This window comes from Netta rufina (assembly GCF_964035555.1).
Source record: "Netta rufina genome assembly, chromosome: 2".
NCBI classification, from domain to species: Eukaryota; Metazoa; Chordata; class Aves; order Anseriformes; family Anatidae; genus Netta; species Netta rufina.
The window spans coordinates 48046660-48073158 of NC_140124.1; the positions used below are offsets into that span (position 1 = coordinate 48046660).

Below are 26499 nucleotides of genomic sequence, written 5' to 3' on the forward strand. Positions count from 1 at the left end.
ATTTCGCTAGGTCTTCAGGGAGTTTAATTTATTCATGTCCCTGAATAAATCAAACTGCCCTGCAGCACATATTGATTCATATTGCCAATATCATTATGAACATACATGGTGTAATCATTGTATTAACATATTGTCTATATGTCAGGTCAAAATAAGATGATTGCCGCCACCTACTAGAACCAAACAGTGAAAAATACTAATCAGTTTTGAAATTTGCTCCGTATTTTATATTAAATATAATAAATATGATAAAAAGCTATTTCAATTTCTCTATATCCCGTATTAAACTTTAACTCATAATCATACTTCACTGTAGAATTTGATAAAAGGTTATTACAGGATAAACAGATTTATAACATAATACTCAGATGTAATTAGGTTTTACATGAAACCTGTCAATGAAAAAAAATCTTGTTTAAATAAGAATGTGTTCTTCTGTGACTACTATCTTTGTTTTTTTTTCTGTGTGCTATACAAGAATTGGAAAGAATTCTAAATCCTAAAAACCCATTCAGAGTATATGTAACTGAACTAGAAAAGCCATTGCCACACTGGCTCGGGATCTCCTTTAAAACTATTCCAATAGCATTTAATATTTCAATTTGACATTTAAAGAATTTTTATTATTTTTTTTGAAGTAAATGTTGACTTTATTTCTTACCTCTTCTTCTAACCAATCATTGTACTGTACAATAGTGGACATTGCAACATCTGCACCCTTCATATAAAATGTAATATCTCCTGAAGATTCATCCTAAAATTTTACAGAAGAAATAGAAAAAAAAAATCTGCTTATACAGTCAAAACTTGCCTACAAATAACCTAATTGTTTTTTGAAATATTCAATGGATTGTCATTTATGAATAAAAATGAAGTACCTTGCAAATGGTTTCATAAGTTTTATTATTTTATGTTAATATTTTCAATGATTCCCAATTCCATAGATGCACATTCCCTACTTTCCCATGTAAAGGGATCAGTTCTAACTGAAGTCAATATAGCAGGTTCCCAGCATCCCTAAAATACTTGTCCTTTACAAATTTTAAAGTATCACTGCTATGCCCACCCTAACTACTTTTTTTTTTTTTTTTTTTTGTGGCATTTGTTATTTAAATTGAAACAGAAAGTTTGCTCTGTATCTTTGAAATATCTGAGTAATTAGAAATTAACAAATAACACTGTAATGAATTTAACAGATGTTTTAATGATGAAACATTCATTGAATATTCAAACAATCCACAATCAAGGCAGATATTACATAAATCAGGAGTTTGGTGATATATGGTCTGTTGCAGAAATAATGGATTCCTCTGGTCTACAAGCTTCATAAAATATCTCTGAACATCTCTAACACACTGTTAAGCAGGCTCATAATGCCAACCTCACTTAATGAAATGCCTTGCCAAGATCTCTCCAGATCTGAGCATGCACTTACCCTATCTGAAGTACCTCTGCCTAAGGCTGATGGCATGCCTGGTTTGTTATCCGCTTACAAATATGGAATAGGATGAGTTCAACACCTATTTGATTAGGACTTAGTACTGATCTAACCATATAACCACGTTATCTGAAGCTGTTCTGTTACAGTATCTGATTTTAATCAGGACAGAAGTACACAGTATGCACGGCTTAACATTAGCAGAGGTTTAAACCTTCCTTTGCATGGCGTGGTGGCTTTCTTGCAGTTGAAGTTTTAACAATCATTATTATGTTCCCATCTAGACATCTAACAGATATATATGTGGTATATAAGCATATAAAGTAAGGCATATACCTGGTACGTCTGAGACCTTGCAGCGTTTTGCTGTGTGCATGCATGCCTGAAAAAGCAGTATCAGTAGTGATACAGAATAGAAAGATGCAAACTACTATTGCAAGAAACTTGTTCCACTTGTTTATCCCTTGAACACGCAACACACTTTGTAAGATGAAAATTAAAAATGAAGGGTCAAAACTTGCAACATCAGAGCCTAAGCATGAAGTACTGAAACTAACGTGTTGCATGTGAAAGAAGAGTTTGTCCTTTATAAACCTTGCTGCAACATCAGGTTGGCCTGAATTTTATACAATTGCTTTTCTAGTGTGTACCTGTACCAAGTGTCTACTTTCCATTTGAAAGTCCAGTGTAATACATTCCTTGAAGCATCAAGTTTCTATTAAGAAATATCAAAATAAATGTTCAGTAAAAATAGCTTTTGAAAAATTAAAATTAACACCCCCCTGCAAATTACCCGAACTATGATTCCCATGCGCTTGCTCTCAGAAGTGAAGGGGAAAATCTGCAGAATATAGTATGTCAGAATGTGTCCACCAGGGGTCTTCAATTGCATTGAGGTCAAATCCCTGTTAACTAGTGTAAGACCGACACTCTCTGTCCACTGCACCAGAGCTACCTAAAGAAGACAAAAGAAGACACATTTAAATGTGAGAGGTCAATTGCATTGTATAGATTAGGCTAAAGACAAAGAACTGTCAGTAGAGTAAATGTTTAAGCTGTTCCAAGGATTTCAACCCTCTCATAGAAAAAACAACGGTATACAGTACAAAATCTTAGTACATCAAAATAATGTTTTACTTCTGAAAGCTTACAAAAATTAAAATTGAGCAGTGTGATAAAAGGCACACAAGCAGGAAAAAACTCAGGTAAGTTCAACTGACATGATGACTAATGCCCACTAAGAATTTCATACAAATTGAGTAAATAATTACTAAGTAGCTTCTAATGAAAATTTAAACTATGGGGGAAAAAAAAAGTTGTATGAACTCCCAAGAAATCCTCGTAGTGTTGTCTGTGTAGGCACCAGCAAATGAAAATGCATTGAGATGCAGTTAAATAAAGAGAAAAGAACACACTTTAAATAGCAGCATTTTAAAATCCCCAAATCACAGGAAGTCTTTTTAGAGATTTTTCTTCTTCAATAAAAGTACCACATAAGCTGTAAGTGATCCAATACTCCCAAGGTTAATTTTCAATTTTCACAGTGAAAGGTTACTATTACATTCTGACCTGTAAATTGCATCTTTCTCCTAATACCCTATCATCTCATTTGTGTCCCTCTGCAGCTAGGACTTAAGTGTTCTATATTTGGTGACTCACATCTGTTTATTATTTTGCTTATGCTTGGCTTCACCAACAATTTGAACTAGCATTTTACAGCACAGTCATTTTGGATTCTTATACCTGGCCTACACACAACTACTTATTTTTTTTAAAAAGTGCATATACCATAGCAGTGCAAATACCATAGCAGAAATGGTCAAGAAGACTCAGGAATCAAGTAGTTGCCTAAAAGGCAACTGAGCAAACTTGAGAGTAACACACGAAGTTTGACTCCTGTCATTATACCAGAGCAGCCATACTGTAACAGTACCCTAAACAACACAACCAAACCATACCATTAAATATCTGCAGCCTTTATAACATACAACTACTAAAAAATGTATTTCACAGATGGCATTAAAATATAAATTACAAATCTGCACAAATAAGTATATACTGAATCACTGGCTGTACAGAGTTCAGAAAAAGGATTCTTAGATTAACACTCTCTTTTGAGGTTTCCCCTCTACAGATATATTCCATTCTCTTTAATGTTTCTGACGTTACATTAAAATGGTCTTTTAACCCAGTGTAAAAACATCTAGAACCCTTAGAATGGCATGTGAATGCAGCAGCTGTGGCTTCTACAGCACTTTACATATTGGATATAGTCAGATAAAACAATCAAAGGTTGGGGAAGCATAAAAAACTTCTCTGGATATGCTATCATTTTGCTTTAAAAAAAAAATAAAAATCTATTCTAATGATAAATATATATTTGCTGATAACCCTTAATTTCCTAACACAGACAGAAGAAATGCATCAAGTATCCTGAATCCAAGGTAGGGACTTATTTGAATACTCTGTGGGTCTTGTCTGGCTGATCACTAAGTTTCTTTTCTATACAAATCAGTTTCCCAGGTGACAGAATTACACTGGTTCCCCCATTACTGAGACACAGGTCTGTGCCTCATCCCATTAACCATGTAGTGTTCCTGGGATGGGTAACACAGGGAGAGTCAAAGAGAGCTTCTATTGTTTCTCACTTGCTATTTGTCTTCCTCCTTGGTCCAGCTAGTAACAACAGTTACCCACCTCTGAGTAAGCTGAAAGTAACATTAGTAGTGAAGGTAGTAAATATTTGCATTATGGAATGGAAATGGGACAGATCTGACAAAAGCTACTGAGAAACATCTTGTTTGGTGTTTCTTACTCCAGAACTTTCAGATGTTACCATCACTGCTCAGTTCTCATTCCCCGTCAGTAGTCTCTCTCCACTAGAGGCCACCAGCCCCTAAGAGCTGCCATAGTTCACAACCCCAGTACTAAACTCTTCAATTATGATAGCAAAAATTGCCACTCAAAGTAAAATTCCAAGACTTCAAAAGGAAACTCTACCAATTAATGGGCAAAGCAGCATTTGCTCAGCCAAGATACCCACAAGCAAATGTGTTTAATTTTATGGCAGTACTAGCCCAGGAGGTGGAAGTAGCTTCTCTGAGCATAATGGTTTATCTAACTCAGCTGTCTGAGGAACATGTGCATCTGAAGTGGGGCACAAAGAGGGGAAACTTCAGAAGCACTGTTGTTGCAGACCTTGTTGGCAGCCCTGCACTGAATTGAATATGTCCCCATATTCAATGGCGTGGGGACAATCATCCCATTTGTTTAGAAACATTCATTTACTGAACTAAAAAAAAAATAAATCAGTTTATATATATCTTAAGTAATTTCGAGAAAGTTCCGTTAAGCATACAAGGTTGTTAAGTGACAAGGATGCAGTTACGTATTTCATCAGTGATGAAACCTAATTGCTTATTAAAGACAAGAAAATGACTAGTTAGGAATTTTGTAAACTCCATATTAAGCAGAGAACAAAAAACCATATTCCTGTTGAAGATTCAGAACTTCATATTTGATTAGACAATTAGACTGACTTTAACCAAAACCAAATACTAATCAACAATTTTAAACAAAAAAACATTTTAGGAAACATGTAAACTAATACTCCACAAAGGTTTTGGAATATTTGATTTTATCATAAACCAATTTTAAATGACAATTTTTCAACTGCTTCCAACATTATTTTTTATTTTTAAGGAAAAAAAAAATCTCTTTTACAGGAAATTCTATTAGCCCATTAGTCTTCCATTTAATAATCTCAGTGAAAATAACTACATGGCAGAAAAAGCTAGAGGTATCTAACCACACAATTCAACAGCCAAAATAAACACTGATGTGCAAGATGAAGGATTGTCCACAGAAAGCATTTAAAGGAACGGACATACCCTTATTTATTTTCAACCTCAAGGATGAAAGAGTTAAGTGACTCCCTTACAAATAAAATAAGTTTTATTCTCTCTGAAGTGGTGTTAAATGACGTTAGGCCATGCAATCATTAGGTACAGGTCTGCCCCTTACTCAGCCCAACTCCAAGATATTCTGTGAATTCTCCTTCAGGTGAATTCACCTTTCCCCATAAGGGTAAAAGACTTGCACAAGGGTGGGGACTCTCACTCCTTGTCAGGTTAACATCTGCCCCATCTTCCTCCGGATTAGTATGAAATACCAGGTATCACCCAAATGTCTCACTAATTTTTATTTAGGGGAATAAAATTTTCCCCCTCTACTCTGCTCTGGTCAGGCCTCACCTGGAGTACTGTGTCCATTTCTGGGCTCCTCAGTACAAACAAGACAGGGATCTCCTGGAAAGAGTCCAGCGGAGGGCCACAAAGATGATATGGGGCCTGGAGCATCTTCCATATGAGGAAAGGCTGAGAGACCTGGGTCTGTTCAGCCTGGAGAAAAGAAGACTGAGGGGGGATCTTATTAATGTTTATAAATACCTTGTGTGGGAGACAGAAGGATTTGGCCAACCTCTTTTCAGTGGTTTGTGGGGACAGGACAAGGGGCAATGGCCACAAAATGGGTCACAGGAAGTTCCACACCAACATGCGAAAGAACTTCTTCATGCTGAGGGTGACAGAGCACTGTAACAGGCTACCCAGGGAGGCTGTGGAATCTCCTAGATATTCAAGGCCTGTTTGGATGCCTACCTGGGCAATCTACTCTAGGTAACCTGCTTTGGCAGGGGGTTTGGACCTGATGATCTCTTGAGGTCCCTTCCAACCTCTACAATTCTGTGATTTTGTGAATTGCGACATGGAATCCTTTTGCTCTGTGGGAAAGATAATGACCTCCAGTTACTTGTCACCTTGGGACCCTGATGGCAGGAAGAAGTCATGGTTGATGAAAAACAAAAACATGGTTGATGATATAGTCATTTGAAAAAATGAAACTTGCCTCATCTTTGAGCACACAGGGTCATACATCCACAAAGTGAGCTATGAGATATCCTACTGAATTCTGAAGACCTTCACTTACTAGTTTCATCCTAAAAGGCCGTTACTGCTTGGCCTAAGACCAAAAAAATGCCCCTGACCATTTAGGTGAAAAATTGACCATATAAATAAAGGCTTTGAAGCCTTTGACATTTAGGAACGAGCAGTTTGTAGGCTAAGAGTGAAGAACTATGTGTGGAAATTTCTTAAGACAGTTTCGCTGCTTAAAGAATTCTCATGTAAACAACCTTCATTTATTTCAGAGCAAATTAATAGCATCTTAATATCAGACAATCGGATTTACTTTCAAAACCTGCGCTGTTTGCTTACCTCTATTCCTTTATATTCTTTTAATAAATCCTATTTTTTTATTTAATCCTAATTTGAATCCTGAGCCATTTATAACACCTGGTTCCCATGTAAGGACACAGAGGACACACAGGTTATACATATGGTATATTGAGGTTACGACTATTGGTATGGTAACAGGGAAGAAGATGGGAGCTTTTTTTTTTCCCCTACTGCCTGAATGTTCTGAACAGTTTCTGTTAGGATTGTTCAACAACATTAATGTTTCCAATGAGCACCGCTTTGTTTATACTTATGAACAATGATTTGGTAAAGGAAATTTGCAGTCAATCCCTTTTCATCAAGAACCTTCAAAATTAAATAAAATTATTAACTTAAAATACAGCTTGATATGTGAAAAAACTGCCAATCGATATTCAAGACAAGCTATGAAGTAGTTATTCTTTGTGGGTCTCGAAGGTCATGAAAGTGATGGTTTTATGCTACTGAGTGATTTGCTTTTCACAATACATTGACAAAACAACACAATTAGTCTTGCTTCAATAAGCACACACAATAAAATGAATTAAACAATACAACATGTCTCATACATTACAGCTTCACTCTTGTAAACACAAAAGCTGCTTCACTAAGGGCATATCATTTCCCTGTCTGTTTTTAAATGATTGGCTGTGTATCATTGTAATTAATTTTAGAAACTGTTGTCTTTGGACAGAAACGTTGGAATTAAGTAACTGACCACACTTTAAAGTAGTATTTAAATACTTGAAATCCTGGAATTAGAAATGCTTGAGAATATAACAGTGCAGGACAAAGCATAACCAATAAATAGCTGGTTTATGAGAGTACGCAGTCATTAAAAATCGTGACTGATCAATCTTTTCTGACCAGAGAGGAGCAAAGGTCTTCAAAGGCTCCTGTTCATAGCATGCCCCTGAATTGCTTGGGTCTGTGACCTTTGAACTCCGTTGCTTTACCTACTTAGCTTATACCCTTTTATGATTGTTCATTACATTAGGGTAGCTGACTTTCTACAGATGAGATGAACCCACAGCTATCATGGCTGAGTAAAACATGTTTTTATTTTTTTTTAAGCAACTTCTCGATGAATGTTTATTGTTTGCTATGCTACATCTGCAGAGGACAAGTGACAGACAAATGAAACTTTCCACTCTTTCAGAGAAAATGAAATATTGATCACTTATCATAAGAAACAAAGAGCCTGGCATAAGTAAGGTTCACATTATGAATACAAAACCAGTTACTTATCTCAGGTTACTCTAACGATAGATAAATACATCTTTTATGATGAATGTACCTACTTCTAAATGTGCAGACTTTCTTTTGGTTGTATTATCTGTATATGGATGCACACATGCACGTGTGAAGAATTTCAAATGAATTCCTCAAGTAATTTCATTAACTGTATTACGTGTCAATATATTACTGAACTGCTTCTTGTACTCTTCTACAGGGAAGATCAGTTTATACTTACACATTGTTCTCTGCTCTTTATATGCTATGGTGATAACATGCAACGTTACATAATGCAAAAAGACAACTGAACAAATCACATCTTCTTTCAAAAGACTGCAATCAAGCGAGTTCCATAAACAAAATCTAAGAGAATAGAGTTGTAATGTTGAGAAAGCACAATGTATAAAACTGGTTAAGTCTATTAAATGATAATGTTGCTTATTAACCAAATATGTTGTGATAGGTCAGTGTTGAGGTTAAACAGAAAACATCAATTGAATCATTTCCCTAAATAAAGCTCCAGGGTGCAATATTCAAAGCACTTTATTCAATAAAAAATGCTTTTAAAATGGTACTTTGGTGATTGGGAAACATTGGCATCATCAGTCAACCTAACTGCAGGAAAGTTCAATAAGCTAAATAATGAACCATTTACATTATTTTCCTTAGGCTCCAGTGATTTGCAAGCATTGCATCAATACAACTCTTTAAAAAATTATGATAAAGACCTGCTAAGTCTTTCAACTCTTAGCCTTTTTGCTGTTATCCTGCATTTTTTATACTATTTAAATGTTTTCCGTAGCTTCATCATTTTATAAGACTCCTTTCAGTATCAATTTCTAAATATATTAAACTATACCTATTCAATATATTTTTAGTAGTTTCAAACATCTTTGAAAATGAAATTTAATGCTGTCTGTTCTGAAGTGTGTTGCAAATTTTTCATTTCACTTGCATATAGCTATAATGTATAAGTTCAGGATAAAAAAATTGTTATTAAAAATGCCTGTACATTCTCTCCCTTAAAGCACTAATAGTTTCTTTGTTGCTGTCTTCCTCTTACACCTTACTTTTCACCCCGAGCCCCATATCTGTCATCTAAGCACTTTATCAACTTTCCTTTCCTTTTTCCAAGGTCAAATCCTTTACCGTCTTCCCAGGGCAACACTTGCATAATTCTCAAGTCTTACAGCTGTTTCCTTTAGCAAATCCTGGAGGAGAATTGCTATTTATGGCATTATTTTCAGATTCCAAACAACTGAATGAATTGAAAAAAATATATAGAGAAGAGCATGTTGTGAAAAAAGTCACCATTTCTCTTAATTGCACATCTCTTCACCTTTGTCTGTTAAAGCTGAAGGGTTTACTTAATCTTTAGCTGTGATTACATCTTTCATTATATTTAGTGGTACCTTGCAGGCTCATTACACTTATACATTTAGTGAATATGATTATATATGCATATGAAAAATTGTATGTGTGCAAATATTGTCAAACGTTATGCAGATACAATAACAGCTTATATTGACAGCATCTCTGTCATAAACAAATGCACTTCAAACATTCTCAACTCATATTGTAGGTCAACCTGTATTATACAACACCACACATGATATCATGGATTATTGATTCTAGCCAAAGAGCTCAAGTCCTACCTAGAGTTTATTTTTCAAATGGATGTACTATCTGCTGCTTTTTAATCTCTGAGAACCAGCTATTTCTTTATATTCTGCAATCCCTTGATACAATGAACTATTGGAAGCGGATATAATTGTCTGTTCATCAAGAAAGACTTCGTATTATTTAATACTTGAAAGGGCTTGTTATAAACTTGTTTCTTTTAGCAATTAGTTTGCAGTTTGAATTGTTAAGATTCTGTTAATGTTACATATGGTGATATACTCAAAATGTAAACCAAATGTATACTAAAAGTACCAAGCGAAGCTGTAGTAATATCATGTTTGTGGAAGAAATATTACCTAGTATTAGATCAACTTGTACAGTTAGAAAAGTATACAAGCTTTCACATATACAACTCCTTCTTCACATCTTGTGAAAACCGTGTTTTGATTATGACTAAGTTACTGTGGCTACACCACCAACAGTATATACAACCTTCAGACACTGCTAGAATTTCTTTAAAACAAAGATGCCCTTCAACCTATTCAATTTAAGATGCAAACTGACTTCTAAATATTCTGTTTTCAAGAGTGCACCCATATCCATGTCAGTGGACCAGAATTATTTTTATGGTTACTTCGCAATGTATTGAAACTTGATTCAGGCCCCAAAACACGACTACTCAGAACAATAACTCAGGTCTATTGAAAGCAGTAGGATTTGTTTCAGATTTGGATTTCAATGTAAGGCAAATGCATATTTCACTCAAATAGGGTTTTAGGTTTGTTCCACACTTCATGAAGTTTTGACTGAACCCTCAAGATAATGCAGCTGTCTAAGGTAAGCAAGCTCAAGAGCTTTTCTACAGGAATATTTGAGGCTTGGGCTTTTTTTCCTGTTAAGAATCTGTATATTCCACCAATTGGTAGTGTCACTAGCAAATGTACCTGGCTGTCCATCACTCAAAGCTTAGTTTCATATTCTCTTTTGAGTATCTGTGCTATGATCCATGAATTAATGTTTTGAGAATACACCTGGTAACTTTAATTCCGATACTCAACGCAGTATTGATTCCAAAGCATTAACTTCATAGACCTCTTAGTCAAATAATTCAAACCACCTTTATATAACCTAGATCTTTCCTATAGCAGTAAAGGAAGTAAAACCAGATTATTGGAAGTATAAAGAAACCAAACCCCAAAACACTTGTATTTCACAGTTCTGTTCTTTTTAACTTCATGAGCCCTGTTATTTGGCTGAGATTAATTTTTTTTTTTGCCCTTGCATACTAACCTCATCAGGGCTGGAAGCCTGGTAAGCTCGATTTTCATCACTGAAGTCCTGATCCACCTCTGCATATTCTGTTTCTCCAGACACACCAGCACGTGATTCATAAACTGGGGTCACATTGTGGCACAGTGCAATAGCCTTCACTGCTTCATGTATTCGGCTGCTGACGCTCTTGCGGACTTTGGGTGCAGAAGACTGAGGTTTCCTAGATGGTGTTGAACTTATATTGCTTCCACTATTCTGAGAATGCACCTTTAAGACCCAACACAATGAATAGTAAAACGAAGTTTAATAATAGAAACAAAACATGAACACTGATTTATATCTGATTTTTCCCTTTGTAAAAAGGGTGATTAAGTTTTAAGGATAGTAACTATTTATTTCATAAAAACTACTGTTAACTCTTTCAGTTTGTGATTCATAAAAACCCTCATCTACTTTTCTCTAGAACTAATGCATAACCAGAGTTTCATTATCTTGAATTTATATTTAATTTCAATAAGAGAGAATTCAAACAGCAGGTAATTGAAAAATGCGAAGTTAAAACAAGTAACCAATAAAATGAATGAATAGGCTGACCAGGTTCTGCAGAAAACCCTGTTCTCTTAATTCATAATTTATCTATTCCAGTGATCCCTCACACAATAATCCTTTTATGTACTTTACTTCCTATACATTATTTTAGAAAAGTACTTAAGCCAGCAACAAACTGGATCACTTTAGGAACACCAGAACAAAACTGCAAGGGTGTTTTTTCTTTTGTTTGTTTGCTTTTCTTCTTTATTCTGTCATCTGTGTACACTCAGAGGCTGGAATCTTATATTCCATAATTTAATATTGAAAAAAAAATTCCTTTACATCTTGACCAAAATCTTTGGCATTTTAAACAGCACTTTGGTATGGACCGAAATAACAAATGCAGTTATCGTTAAGTATAAAAATTAGGAAAAAAATATCACTGATTAAATTTAAAACCTATGTGACTTCTACATTATTTGTAAACTAATACATTTTGAAGGGTAGTTGCTTTTGCTGCAGGTTGGAATTTGTTCTTCCTTAGCAAAATGCAATATTATAATAAATAATCCTTCAAAATAATAGTTTGACACATATTTGAGGATCATATTATTGTTGAATAACATTAACACTACTTTAAGTTATCCTTCAGAAATAGTACATGATTGAATTTGTCTAAGAGAGTATTCTGTTTATAATTAGTTGAAAGCAATGGTTTTATTGTTTGTTTGGTTTTGAAGTCAGCATTGGAAATCTATCTATTGTATATCTATGTATATCTAAATATACATGCAGTTCTACCCTGGAGTGAACAGAAGACTCTTTGGTAACTCAGAAAACCTCTTCAGAAACCATGCGGTTTTTCCTCCTGACTGTAATCTGCTGAACCGTGAACATTCTGCCCATCAAATTACAGTGTTGTCTAATAAAGGGTTTAACTTTCTGCTCATCTGGCACTGCTTTTCAGCTACTGCTTTAAACCTCGGCATTTGCATTCTGCTAACGCTGATGCCATTACAGCCGCAAATAAATTAAGCTGATTTACTCCTCCTGAATTATGTTATGTTTATTGATGCTTGTATAATTTAATTTCACACAAATTCCATTAAAGATTATGCCCTCTATCACAAAATGCTTCCAGTGGGGAAATATAATCAGGTTATAATAGATTTGTGTGTTACATTAAGATGACAATAGTCTAGTAGGTCCACTGTAATAATAAAACAGAACACAAACAAGGGATAAAATCAATGTCACACAAGAACCACTGCCTAGCTAACTGGCAGCCTCTATTATCATAGATTAAATAAATAAATAAAAAAAAGTCACTATAGTATTGAGATTGAAGCAACTGTTTAATAGTTGCTTGTTTTGTTAAAGAAACTCCTTCATTTTTCTGTTTTAAATAGTTGCTAGCAACACACATAATTAAAGTATTATTTAAACATTAAGCAGTGTTATATAAAGCTGAAAAAAGGAAGTTCCAAAAAAGTTCTTTTCATCATTTAAGAACTGCTAACATAGACTTGGGAAATCCTTTCCCACAATTCAGGGAAATAAAGCTTCCCTTGCATTTCTTCTTTTAAAGAATTCAGTGCCCAATCTGTTACAGTAATTAAAAAAATAATTAACCATGGGTACCACTCATTAACATCTACAACAAACTAGTAAAACCTTTAAGCAAGTAAGAATTCCAGAAATTATGCCATTCTTTTCAGATAGCATATTTAACCTAAATAGATGAGAGGTGTTAATGAATGTGCCTCCTCTACAAGAAGACTGGTCCTCCGTCTTCAAATTCAGTCAGTACTAAGTGTGCCTGCTAAAGTTTATCAGTTAATATTATCTATTGCTACAGTTGTTACTGTGAATACCCAAACAATCCATTACAATGAAACTATGGTTGGGTGATTTTTATAAACTTTGTCAGGTAGCAATTACTTCCAATAACCCATCCTGAACCAAATCTGGGCTACTGATCTTTAGGTAAAAGAACTCTGTAACTTATTTCTCACAGGCTTATTATTGCAATTCATTGACATATTCATTGCTATATCTACTAAGAATTAAGCAGAAGTGAATTTGTTTTTCTTGGATAAATCTAAGAACTAGATTCCTTGATTTGTTTATATGGAAAAGAAGATAGAAATTCAAGTTGCACACTGAAAACTAATATACAGTGTTTAGTCACTGCTTTCCCTTCTGCCTCTCTTCCGAAATGTTACAGAGTATTAACAAATTGGTGTCAAACTTTTTGGTTTTTGTTTTTAAAGAATCAAAAGAGAAGGAAGCTACAGTTCAAAAAGATCTGCGTAACTAAAGACCTGAGCTAATTGCTGATCCTACAATCAATCCTTTTACAAGAGAAAATGAGGACACAGAAAAGGGGGTCAGTCTACAAACTTAACTGGGTCAGCCAATGATGTTTTGTATCCACATCAACTATGGGATGTAATTTATGTATAAAGTCTTAAGTATCACACTGTAGGCAACATATGAAAACATCAATTAACATATCAATTATTTGCTCCTATATCAATTTGTTGTTGTTGTTTGTTTCAAATAATAGAAATAAAAATAAAAAAAAAAACCTTCCTAATCCCAGAATGGAATCAGGTCCTTAAAAAGGCCTGCAGAAGGAACCCAGATACTTTACATACATGGGAAATACAAAGTGTTTGCAGAATTTGATCCTCCTCCACTCCACAACTTACCCACAGACAGACAAGGAGTCATAATGCTCTTCCTAGACCAAGTATTCATATATCACAGGAAGACCAAACACTTCATTCTCAACCAGAAGAGAGCTAGAGAGTTTTCATTTTTTCCCCTGGTTTATGCCATTTTCAATCTTAAATTTCTCTAAAACAGTATTTATTTTAAAATATCTTTTTATATATGTTTTCAGTCATGCCTTTTTTTTTTTTTTGATTATGCCAATTAATGTGGTTTTCAATGTTTATTGCTGATGAATATATCTTCAAAGATGTAATTACTGTTTGTTGTGTTCTGGTCATTTACCCGTAATTTGCAGTCTCAACACTGAATAGCTTACTCTGAGATGATTTGGCAAAAGACAAACTGCATTGTACAGACAAGTTAACACAGATTCCTGATAGTGGGGAATAGAAAAGTAAAGTCTGTAAAGTGGGTGTTATGAGGAACTTTAAAATCAGGAGAGAACAACGTGCTGTCTCACTTTCCCCTTTCATCCTATCAGTTAAGAGAGATCTACAAATGGAAGAATTTTCATAACATCTCAAATTTCTAGACATGATCAACAACAATGCTTCAGCGCTTAAAAAATATCTCCATATTAAAGGTAAATAATTTATAAACGAGATACCTGTGAATAAGAGTTTATAATATGACTCTGAATTTCATCCATCGTGTCTGTTCCATAGGACACAGTACCTAGGTGGAGACGCTTAAATATCATCTCATTCTGTGTAAGCGTTCCTGTAATGAAGAAGTGCATTACAAAGCAGCAAAAAAAATACCATGACAAGGCCACAACACTTCACCCCTCAGCCCCAGTCTTTCTTTTAGAAAGAAGGAATGAATCATAAGTTAGCATCAGTTTAGTTAATTAAAGTAATGTTTGTGCAGAAAGATCAGAGTTAGTCATACTGGAAGAAATCACTGGTTCCACCTTCAGCCTGATTCTGCCAACACAACTCATACAAACTAGAAAGACACAAAATCATTTCCCTTAGTATAAAACACAGAAAATGTAGTATATGGATGAAACTGATTCTCAAACATCAATGCAACAGTTTGCACCATGCATCATAAATGCTAAAGGAAAATAGAAAACCATATAGGAATCTAGCACCTCATGTACAAAAGCAGACATGCTAGCAAGCAGGCACATTCAATGTTACCTAGAATAAGACAATAAGAATGAATGTCACTTCCAAATTTGACAGATTTAGCCTCCAACTGGAATAAGGCAGAATGAATGCAATCAGTGTTTTCAGAACACACTTTGCATTTGTGAGAAACTACAGGGTGTCAGTCACAGACTGACACTTTGCATCCATCTCTGCCAACTGTTCACATCCCTGGGTTTGGAAAAACTCTAAATAGAAAGGTGGAAGGTTCAGGTTTCCAAGATGAAGCACATCAGGCAAAAAGAGGTCACCTAGCTTCCCATGGTAAACTCACAAAAGATTATCCTGATAATGGCCCTTCCTCAAAAACTATTTATATAATTGCTCAGACAAAGGGGAAATAATTTACTACGAAACTTTTACTATATTTATCCATATAGTCTTGGGTTATCAAAAATCATAAATGTGGCAATATCCTGATGATAATAAACACAACATGATACTAAAAGTGCCATTCTTGAAGATTTTACAATAATTTTAATGCAAAGGATATTATAATTATCCATGAATAAGAACTGCAGAATAAACTATTTCATATCTTCATCCCAGTATGCTTAAAGACACAAGCCACAGGAAGAGAGTAGGTTACTTCTCTCCATTGTGTGGAAAACAGAAATTTTTGGACAGCATCCAGCTTATGCATCTAATCGGGCTAGAACTATTAGTAATTTTGGAAGATTCATTAAGGTGTAAAAGTCACGTCTTCCTCAGTTATATCTGATATGTCTAACACTCCTACATTCTGGTAAGATCTGTATGGTGACACTTCATGTCAATTGTTGTACCATCAAACCACAGTTATCAGACCATGTCTTGTTGTATTACTATAGAAGCATTAGATGATCATTACAAACACATCCCCTTTTCCCTCTCTGTGATTAAAAACTGACACTTTCCATTCACTTTTCCTTCAGGATTTTTTACCAGTCATACCATTTGAATTTAGAAAAATATTTAACACAAATATATGAAATACATAATTTCTTCACAAAATGCATAACATTATTAAAAATACATATGAGAAGTAGAATATTCCCAAGGCTGGAAAACAGCCCATGAAGATAAAGTTCTTGATCTCTGCAATTAGGGAGACAGACTACTTTCATACAAGGGATAAGAAGAGTTTGTTTTTATGGTCATCATGATGATTTTTTGTTTTGCCTTTATATGCTTTACTTTTATTCAAATATTGTTTGTTAAATTTGATTACATTTATGACTGTAATTGTGGGCTAGGAGAAAAAAAAAACACACAACAATCTACATTTTGCAGATGAGAAACAGGCAAGTTTCCACTTGCAATCATGAGAAATTAAAATCTCCATTTAAAAAGAAAAGAAAACAAACAAAAAATCCAACACAACAAAAATACGAAGTACTTTGTTCAATATTGTTTATTGCAAGAAATTTCCAAATAAATCTGCATAACGTTTGTTACTTTCCAGGCATGCTAACATCTTTCTCACTGCCCATAGCTTTGCCAATTTTTGAATTAAAATAAATGCTCCCTAGGAGTTGGGGAACTAAATGCCACTCAAAATTTGAGACAGCAGGCAACTGTCAAATCTGTTTCTCACTAGTTCAGTAATTGCTGCTTGGGAGAACAGAGAAAAAATAAAATTGGCTCTACGATTATTATATGGAAAGATTATTTCTTCTGACATTACTAAATCCGTCCAAGTCCAAATCATGTGTAGTTGAGGGAAAGGTAGATAGATGGAAAATTAGTGTCATTCCTTCTTGCCTCCCATCTCAGCAAGCAGAGAAGAAAAGCTTCAGAGTACAAAAGTATGGATTTTCCTATCTTGCTAGAATCCATGAAAGGAGGTTCAGGAAAAATGAGCAAGGGAAAACTATTTATAAAGACAAGGTTAAACATTCCAGCAATCACAAATTAATACTCAGATCTTATGCATTACTTATAGAATCAACATCCTTCCATTTTATCAGCTACAGTAGTAGGAAACATCTATGGCATAAGAAAGCAAGCTGCAAAAATATCTGTACTCGCTATTCAAAATTCTAATAAAAAAGAATGAAAACAAAACCCCAAAGAAACAATTAATTTTTGCTCTTGTTTTTTTAGACTAGCATTAGGCTTTCAACAACAGACACAATACATCTGAAGCACTGTGAGAGAAACATGGGTAGTTGCATTTATAGATGCATAATTACCCCAAATTTCTACAAAAATAAAACAAAATACACATTTTCCAGTCATCCAAATGGAAGTTAAAAGTTTTCCTGTATGTGAAAACTAAGAATTTACTTTTACATTCTTCTAATGAAGAATTCATCCAAAAAGGATGAAGACATCCCCAATAACTTGGTCCAAATATCTCATAACGCCAATTAATCATGTTACAACTTAAGAAGCAATTCTTAAATTGTAGTCTTCTAGAAGAAACCTAATACACCTTGACAAAACAATGCATCCTTTACTTTATCCACCAAAATGCAAGCCTTTCAAACATGGAGAGAAGGAATTTTTTTATATAGCTTAATTTAGGAATGAAAAGGAACCCCAAAACAGCCATTTTTCTAGTCTGCTCAAAGTGATAAAAGTACTGAAGAACGGTATGAGACCTTTCTACTTTTGATAATGCTTTTTAAACACTTACATATCAATTCCACACTTTTAAGACATTGCTAATATGAAGTTAGTGGATAAATAAAACTACTTTAGAAAAAAAAATCAGAAATTATGGCAGTCAATGTATGATCTCCAACTAACATCACATATTCATTGCTCTGCTATACTATTAGTTACCACATGAGGAAAATATCCTGACAAAAAGTTAGTAGACAATTGCTGAAAAAAAATTTAGTATATTCTTTAATGAATATACTAAAGTATAAAGTATTAGGAGTGTTTTTTGTTGTTGTTGGTTTTGTTGGTTTTGGTCTAAAACTGTGTCATTAAACACAGAGTAAAGCAGGCAAAGACGAAATTAATTTCTAAGGAAAAAGTCCTGAAGGCATCATTCCCTGGATGGCAACAGATGTGATTCACAACAGAGCTGCAGAGTTTTTTTTTGTTGTTGTTGTTGTTCTTGTTTTTGTTTTGAGAAGCAGATGCAGATCTATCTGATCCTACATTACTATATGGTAACTGGGACTAATACCAGCAATCTAAAAATGCCAAAACAAAAGAGCAAGAAAATACATACAACGCAAGAATTAGTAACTTTATCAAAAATTGAGAAGGTGAATAATCTATAAGGAAGTATGAATTCTTTGATTGAGCTATTTACTTAGATAAAAAGTCAGGGCAAAACTGAACAGTTCTATTGAAACTTTAAGGGAAATCCAGCTCAACGCTCTTAATAATGAAACTGTAGGCAACAATCTCTTGGCAGATATACTTTCTCTTAACTTTGGAACAAATACAACCTGGTAAGATTACAAAAGGAAAATTTAAAAGCTCATGGTAAACACATATATATGTCTGCTCACTCAACTGCTCCACTTAGGAACAAAAGCCATAAACATAACCACAATAAAACCTCAAACCAAACCCCAGGATAACCTACAACCTGCTAGGAATGAAGGTGAAAAAGAGCTGAGATTTGCTTATCTTTGCATGGCTGAAGGTAACAGTACTCGTATCGCTGATATAGTCAAGAATAGCAGTAGCTATTTCCTTCTTGTATCAGCCTTTCACAGCAACATTCATATTCATCGGATATACTGTGGATTTTCAGTAGATGGGTGTCCAACTGAAGCCACAAAGTAAGGATTCCTTTGACTGATCTATCTTGAATGCATGTCTTGAAGCTTCCCATAGTATCTTATGACAAAAAGCTTTCTGTTCTAGTGTGGCTCTACTCAGCTGCAACCCCAGTGGTACTAATATCATGGAGACAGAGAACAGATAAAGTTAACTGTGTAAATACGTTTGCATCAAAGTGAAGTGAGGAGAGATTATTTCACCAGCATTTATTTATTTTTTTTAATTTTTAATTAGTCTATGGTAGCTTATGTTAAACAGAAAAAGACTCAATAGTCTTTAAGAATACCTTAAAAGATAAATTTTCAGAAATAATTAGTGAAATTCACTATTCTAATAGTCCTTTACATTAGGCACATTTAATGAAAATGCCTACATATACCAACCTCTAACAAGACTTTCCCAGAAAATCAAGAATCACATTGCTCTATGCATCTGTTCAACTATTATATTTGTTAAGTATCTCATTTGGTCCAAACACCCGCTAAAATGTTAATTACAGAACTCAAATACAAGTGTATGCATTAGTAAATAACTATGTTTGGAAGTCTGTACACATTTGTTATAGCTGAAAATGCTGGAAGTTGTCGTGAATGGCATAAGGCTTGCCATCCCACATCCCAAGCAACAAAAACATTCAAAAAAATATTGCCAAATATCTTTATTTTATTCTTTCGGGATTAAAATCTTTTTATGCTCTGGAGAGGGTTAGATACCATGCCCAGCTGCCCTTGGAAACAACTGGAAATAGCTCCCCCTTATAGCTGCCCCCCACCCCATAACAGATGACGCCTTTCTGTCAAACTTATACGTGATTCAAGTCCAAACAACATGGCATTTTGGGTAATGGATGCTATAATTAAAATGTGAGTCCTAAAAAACCTGTTGTTTTAGTGGGTGTTTTTAGTAATGGCTTTGTTCTACATGAAGATAAAAACTCCCTAACAAAGGAATTAATGTATTGCTTTAATAGGCTGCACCCTGAGTTAAGTTTTAAAATTTATGAGTTCTCTGCAGCATTGTTCTTTAAACAATGGCATTGTCAAATGCAACCAGTGAGAAGATTAAAGTTCTCCCAGCAGATTAAGTACAAATTATCTGTCCTCCTGTTTCAGCATCATTTGTTCATTTATCACATAACGTCTAGTATTTCTGGTCAGTGTCAATATGCTCTGCATCCTTGCAGTTAACAGATGTCTTCTCTTGTCGAATGAATTACTTTATGTTTCACGCACTGGTGGCCGCAGATGTGTCACTATAGCAACATCATTAATTTCAGATCTTACCGGAAACATGCACTCCAATCAAACCTAATTATACCACATTGCTTTCTTGTCCCACAATAAGGAAACTATAATGCAATTATTGGGATACTTCATTTTCTATTCTACTGTGGCAAATGAGAGAGCCACTGTGATGGACGCTTCTTGTCAAAAAGCTTATTGATGAAGCACAAACCCAATTTACAATCATACAAAGAACTACCTTGCAATTATGTTAGTAAGGCAATGCTCCTTAGACTCAACAGCTAATTCTCAATCATTTCCAGCGAAGCTTGGACCACAGTATAAGATTTTTGCAGACTGTTCTCTGTATTTTTATTTTCAATATTGAGAAAAGATTTGCTTGTTTACACTTAAGAAGATAAGCCTTTTAGTTCCACTTTTTAATAGCACCTACTTGGAGAGACAACTACAAAACTGTCTCTCTTTCTCCTCTGAACAGCCAAGCCTTAAGTGGGCTTAAGAAGAACAGAATCAACTAGTTTGTAAGATTATAGCTGGAAGTTCAAGCATGAAAGTACTGAAACCAGCTCTCATGAACACTGTATAATCATGCAATAGCAATCTTGGATTAACTGTACAGAACCTGTTCATTACCTAAAAGGATGCTTTACATTTATGATAAAATGCAGAATAAGACCAAATATATTCATCAAGGAAGGAAACTGGAAGCAGCTACTGATATACTCAGGTATATCAGGTATTGCACATTGGCTGCAAGTTTGCCTGGTGATGTAAAAAGTTTAGAAGTTACAGGACATTTAAAACTAAGAAAATTAGGCAAAGCTTTGTATGATGGTCTGAAGAAAAGCATGGTCTGGAAGGCCATGGCCAGTTTTCTGAAGCTTGTCAACTCTGCTGGACTCCTGGCTTATTCTCAGTCACCTCAACCTTCCACTAACACTTAAGTAAGAGCACATAGGCTGCCTGTTAGTGCGAAACTACTGCCCTAGAATACTGCTTTTACATTCATTTTTATATCAAGTCAATAGACTTCAATGCTCTGAAAATCCTTTAAGGGTGAATGCTAGCAATCTTCCAGACTGTATGTAAACACATTTGCTGCTAAAGCCTTTTTACATGTCTATTTAGCCCCATTCAAGTATGCACTCTGAAAGGCCAGAACACAAGTGCTTCTTAAAATTAAACAGAACTACTGTGATTGCAAGTGGCATGATGCAGCTTTGAAAAAAAACAACAACAACAACAAAAGAAAAAGAAGAAAACAAGGCTGTTTCTCACAAGTCTATTAAGCGTTTTCTTTCAAAATTTTATAAATGTAACTATTTTCACTTTAAAAAAACACAGTACCACTACATTTAATGCTATTAGAAAAAAAAAATATTTTTAAGAAAGTTATTTTTAATTACTGTTGCATTAGGTTAACTTTATCAGTTATTTTTCTACAAGTAGAACTGAAGCTTATTGTTATTATTATTTTAAACTGGGTAGTAGGTACATAGCTTGAGGAAAAGAACACAGCACAGTGATTCTTGTGCTTTATGTTATAAACTGGTCACCAGACAGGATCAGAATATAATTCTTGCATTGTATAATATGATTTCAGGATTGTAAAGCTGGCTGAATAAATTATTAGCATTTTATTTTTAACTTCTCAAAATTTTCAGTGCAGTCTGTAACTGTAAGGAGACAATGATAAAAGTGCACCAAATTTCTAGTTTGGTACGGTAACTGGAGTATTTATCAGAAAAGTTTTAGTATACATTGTCTTTGTTTACAAAGTAATGCTTTGGGCAAATGAACTCTACTGCACTGTTCTGAAAATTTATTATTTTTGAACGTACTTTCCTTTTTCCAAACATATGCTGCAAATTGCATATTTCAAGCTTATGATGAGACAGCACTCTTGAAGTTACATATATTATCACAATGAAAGGTGCAATTAAAATCAATAAGCAGTTTAAAACACAATGCAAATCATTAGATAACTGAAATAAAACTTGTTAAAGGAATTGCTCATTTGCTTTGAAAAATTACCACACTATAATTAGGAATACTTTTCTATATGCTAAGAAAGATGGCAGTTGTCTTTTTCTTCTATGAAATAGAAGAACAGCATTCAGCAGCATTTAAGTTTACATATGTACCTATAGAATAAGAAGAAATACATTTTCAAAATATGACAATATATGAAATACATGTTTCATTTCAAAATAGGCCTTACTGGAAGTGTTCAGCACAGGAGGGAATGTGGACCTGTTTCAAGCAAAAAACTGTGAACTGGGTATTACACTTTCTGAACAGCATAACAGAGTAGAAACCACCTCCAAACCATCTCACCATTTTGAAGTAGATTTTACTTAAAACCACTAAAACATTCCTTCAGCTGTTTGAGAAACAGCTTTCTCATTTCAGAACTTAGTCTAACTCAGCTTCTTAAAAAAACAGAATGTCTGCCAGAACTGAATTATTGAATCTCAGAAAGAACCAAGAAAGGAGAAAAAACACTGCATTTGCTAAAGAACTGGTTATTTATTATGATGTTTTCTGAAATAAATTCTAAGAATCCCTCAATACTTCTAAGACTTAAGAGCATGGTAAGACTGTCACAAGCTTCAGCCATAATGGTAGACAGCAGAATAGAGCAAGCTATCACTTTTTCACAGTTACCTGTCTTCTGATCCTAGCAGGGACCAGGTTTTCCAATATACCAGGTCAGGTACCATAATATATTACAGTTGCGAAGATGAAACCATACGGCAGCTCTAGAACTGGTCTTTGTAAAATAAACAGCATCTAATTTCATGGGAATAACAGATATCATTTTAAGATGTGATCTTATGACTTGTTTAGGAGATGACTTTTTCTCTTGAAGGCTGTTCTTAACTGTTACGATCATACAATATTGCAGTAGAAATAAGATGCAGAAGAATAAAGTGCATCTTAAGCGCTAATCCAGAGTTTTTTCAGAGTAAGAGATGTGTGGTACTCACTAATGCCATCAAATGTCCTGTTACTGCATCAGGAGTGTTTCCACCAGATTATACCTGATTATTACTAAATACTCACTTTCTTGTGTAAGAACCAGCCTAGCTAATCCCATTGGCATTACTGCAACAAATCCCTCAAGCACACGCTTAATATTTTGTTGAAAAAATAGAATGAAAAAATAAAGATCAGTAGTATAAGTCTACTTTAACGTTAACATATTAAAATATAGAATGAAGTTTACACATTTTATAAGTCATCACATTTTGGAATTGTAACCCGATATACCTGTTTTATCCGTTAGCAAATAAACTAATCGTCCCAGCTCTTCTGGTATGGTGCTAGTTCGAACAACTGTTCCAGGAATATTGTCATCTTTCATAATCATCCACCCATAGGCTGCCTTACCCATGTCCAAGTTCACACGTAAACTGCAAAGGAAATGTATATCATAATCAGTGTGAACATTAGGCAGTGAAAGTTATAACCATAAAAGCAAAACTCAAAGCTGTTTTTAGGATACCAGAAAAAAAAAAAATCTTAAAACTACATACAACAGACATTTTGGAACATTTTTTGTTAAGTGTTTGTAGAGTACATAACACATTAGAAACTCAGGCTCTATCCCAGACTTTTAGGAACTACTACAATACAAACAAATGCAATACCATGTCTCCTACATGAGAGACTGCAACTCTTTTGGAGACTCTTAATATATTTATATTGCTACACTTACACACATTGACAGTATTATACACTTCATCAACAAGTTCAGATTCAAGTCACAGTTTCAATCTGTTAAAAAAGCAAAACCAACCAACCATAGTTTTTCTTTATGATGTGAAAACAGAGATATCATTGTAAACAGTGTTGACGATTCTTCAGGTCTCCATTTTTAAATAACTATTTTTCCTTTAGGAAAGTACAAATATATCAGGTTTTTTTTACTCACCATAGCTAATCAACAATGTCAATGTCCTTGCCAAAATACAGTTACAGAAATCAAGTGAAAAGTAAGAATCGTGTCCAAACAGTGAAATTCTGTGATAGCATGTAGGCCAGAGCTGTTACTGCCAGCAGTAAAAAGTAGCCTTTGGGTAGGCTCTATACTAGAAATTTTTCTTTGCAGAAAGTTTTACTGTTTACAGAAGTACAGGATCACAATAAATTTATTTTTTCCAATTCACCCTGTGTCTGCATATATGTTAATACTTCCATGACCATATCACACAAGAATTAATTGCTCTTATTCCTTATATTCCTAAGTCATAATAAAAAAGAAGCCTTCACTGATGCTGGTCAGAGATAACTTAAATCACATTGCTTCTGCCCAAAATTGAATGTTCTAGCTCAAAACTAGTTCTAACACTTCCTTCCCTTTAGCTGTTCACCATACTCCTAGTTACCTTACCATGTCAGAGGAATAGTGACTGAGGAATATGCACATGTTCATTTCTGTTGACTCTGCTCTACCAGAAATACAGAAAAGACAGCTAGGATGGTAGCTATGGTAAATGATTTGTAGCTAATTTGCCCTGGCCAGAGTCCCAGGATTAATAACAGGTTTACAATAACATGACTTAAACTGTCCAAGGATATACCGAGATCAAAATACTTTTTTTTTTCTTAGCAATCCTAAAGTACTGCTTTACAGTATAACCAAAACCGCAGCCACAATTTTTGTCTGCCCCCCTGCAATCACAGTGACAAAGTGATTGTAAATTACCTGAGGTAATAGTGGTGGTAACATCTCCTCCTATAAGGACGAGATGCATTTAACTAGACTTGTGGGATCATCTGAAATTTCTGCACTTTGAAAAAATCCAGTTTATTCAAACTCTCCTTCTTAAATTTGTACATGTTGTAGTCTAAAGAGAAACAAGCCTTTTTGATACAACACCCTTGACCATTGAAGATGGCGCTGTATTCTTGAATTAGATTTTATTTTTCCATTAAAATCAGCAATGTCAAAAAACTATCCCTCTATCTGGTGAGGTATCCCAATTACTTTTGGAATAGCATACCTAACTTCAGCTCTCTTCAATCACACAAATATTTAAAAATCAAGATAGAAAACAGAAAGGGAACTTAATCAGAGTTTTTTTAATTGAAAACATTACAGTATGAAAATACTGGAAGCCACTTGCCTCACAGTGGTTAAATACAGTTTTACGTTGCCTTCGTCAATACAGAACTGGTAGTATGCTACCAGCATTTGTTTATGTATGTTTGTCAACATGCAGAAAGATAGAAATAAGAACCATTGCAACAGACTTCACACTGAAATATGTAACAGGTAACAAAAGGAATGACAAAAGATTTACTCCTCTTAAGGATGAGAACCTCTTACTTAGTCAAGTACAAAGTGTGATCTCTAGCTCAAGAAGGGAAATGAGCACGCTAAGAATGGCTAGACATTTGCTATAACTTATTTTAATTGAAAGATAAGAGCTGCTGTCAAAGATGTATTTGGACTATAATTTTATTTTTCTTATTTTTGCCTGGGCTACCAAGATATGTATTCTGTGAGGAAAGCTCTATTTAAGAGTTGCAACCTCAGGCACAACGTGCACAAAGGAAATCCACATGGCTGCTCATACCAGGGGAGAAGTACAGGTCATCCAGATATGGAAAACTGTACTTAGGAAAGATCAAATCAGAGAGATCTCTCAAAGCTTAAGTGCTGTTCATATATTCACTTGCATCTTTTATAAGCATGTGTTAGCAGGTTTTGATGTTCTGAATGTGCTCTATATTCATTTAATTACAATCTGTCACACGTAATTGAAAGATAAGGAGAAAAAAAAAAAAGACAGACACCTCTTGATAAGCAATGAGGAAAAATCTATAATTCAAAGCCTGGAAGTATTTTAGGAATTAACCTAGCTTTCCAGCATGTACTCCTAAGTGGAACAGAGTGTATACCCTCTACACTGCAAAGACCTAACAGAAAGCTGGCACCACTGCCCTCCAGAGAAATAACGTCTCCAAAGTGACTAGTACAGCCCAAGGTAGCTATCTAGCATGAGAAACAAGAATAAAAGGAACACAAAAATGAGGAATATAGATGCATTCTTAGTATTGATTCTAAAATTTGTATGCTGTATCTTGCTCTGACTTCCTTCATTTTGTGTCCGTTGTCTTAGTACACCTTTTTTCCCTTTGAAATCATTGTAGTTGTCACCTAGCACATCAAGAACACTAGTGAAACATGGAAAAAATAATGGAGTCCCATTAACATTGAGTTTGCTTTCAAAACTAGAAATCTCTCC

At 34.5% G+C, this 26499-nt stretch overlaps 1 protein-coding gene across 4 annotated transcripts in view; it reads right to left on the bottom strand.

Moving 5' to 3' along the window:
• ATP9B (ATPase phospholipid transporting 9B (putative)) overlaps nucleotides 1–26499 on the bottom strand; it is a 164968-nt gene that overhangs the window by 18924 nt on the left and 119545 nt on the right. For all 4 annotated transcript variants that reach the window (XM_084282525.1, XM_084282524.1, XM_084282526.1 and 1 more), the window contains 5 exons: nucleotides 23516–23658; nucleotides 14720–14832; nucleotides 10861–11109; nucleotides 2232–2393; nucleotides 662–754 (listed from right to left, as the gene is read on the bottom strand). In XM_084282525.1, the coding sequence (XP_084138651.1) occupies nucleotides 662–754; nucleotides 2232–2393; nucleotides 10861–11109; nucleotides 14720–14832; nucleotides 23516–23658 (760 nt within the window). The remainder of the gene's footprint in view (nucleotides 1–661; nucleotides 755–2231; nucleotides 2394–10860; nucleotides 11110–14719; nucleotides 14833–23515; nucleotides 23659–26499) is intronic.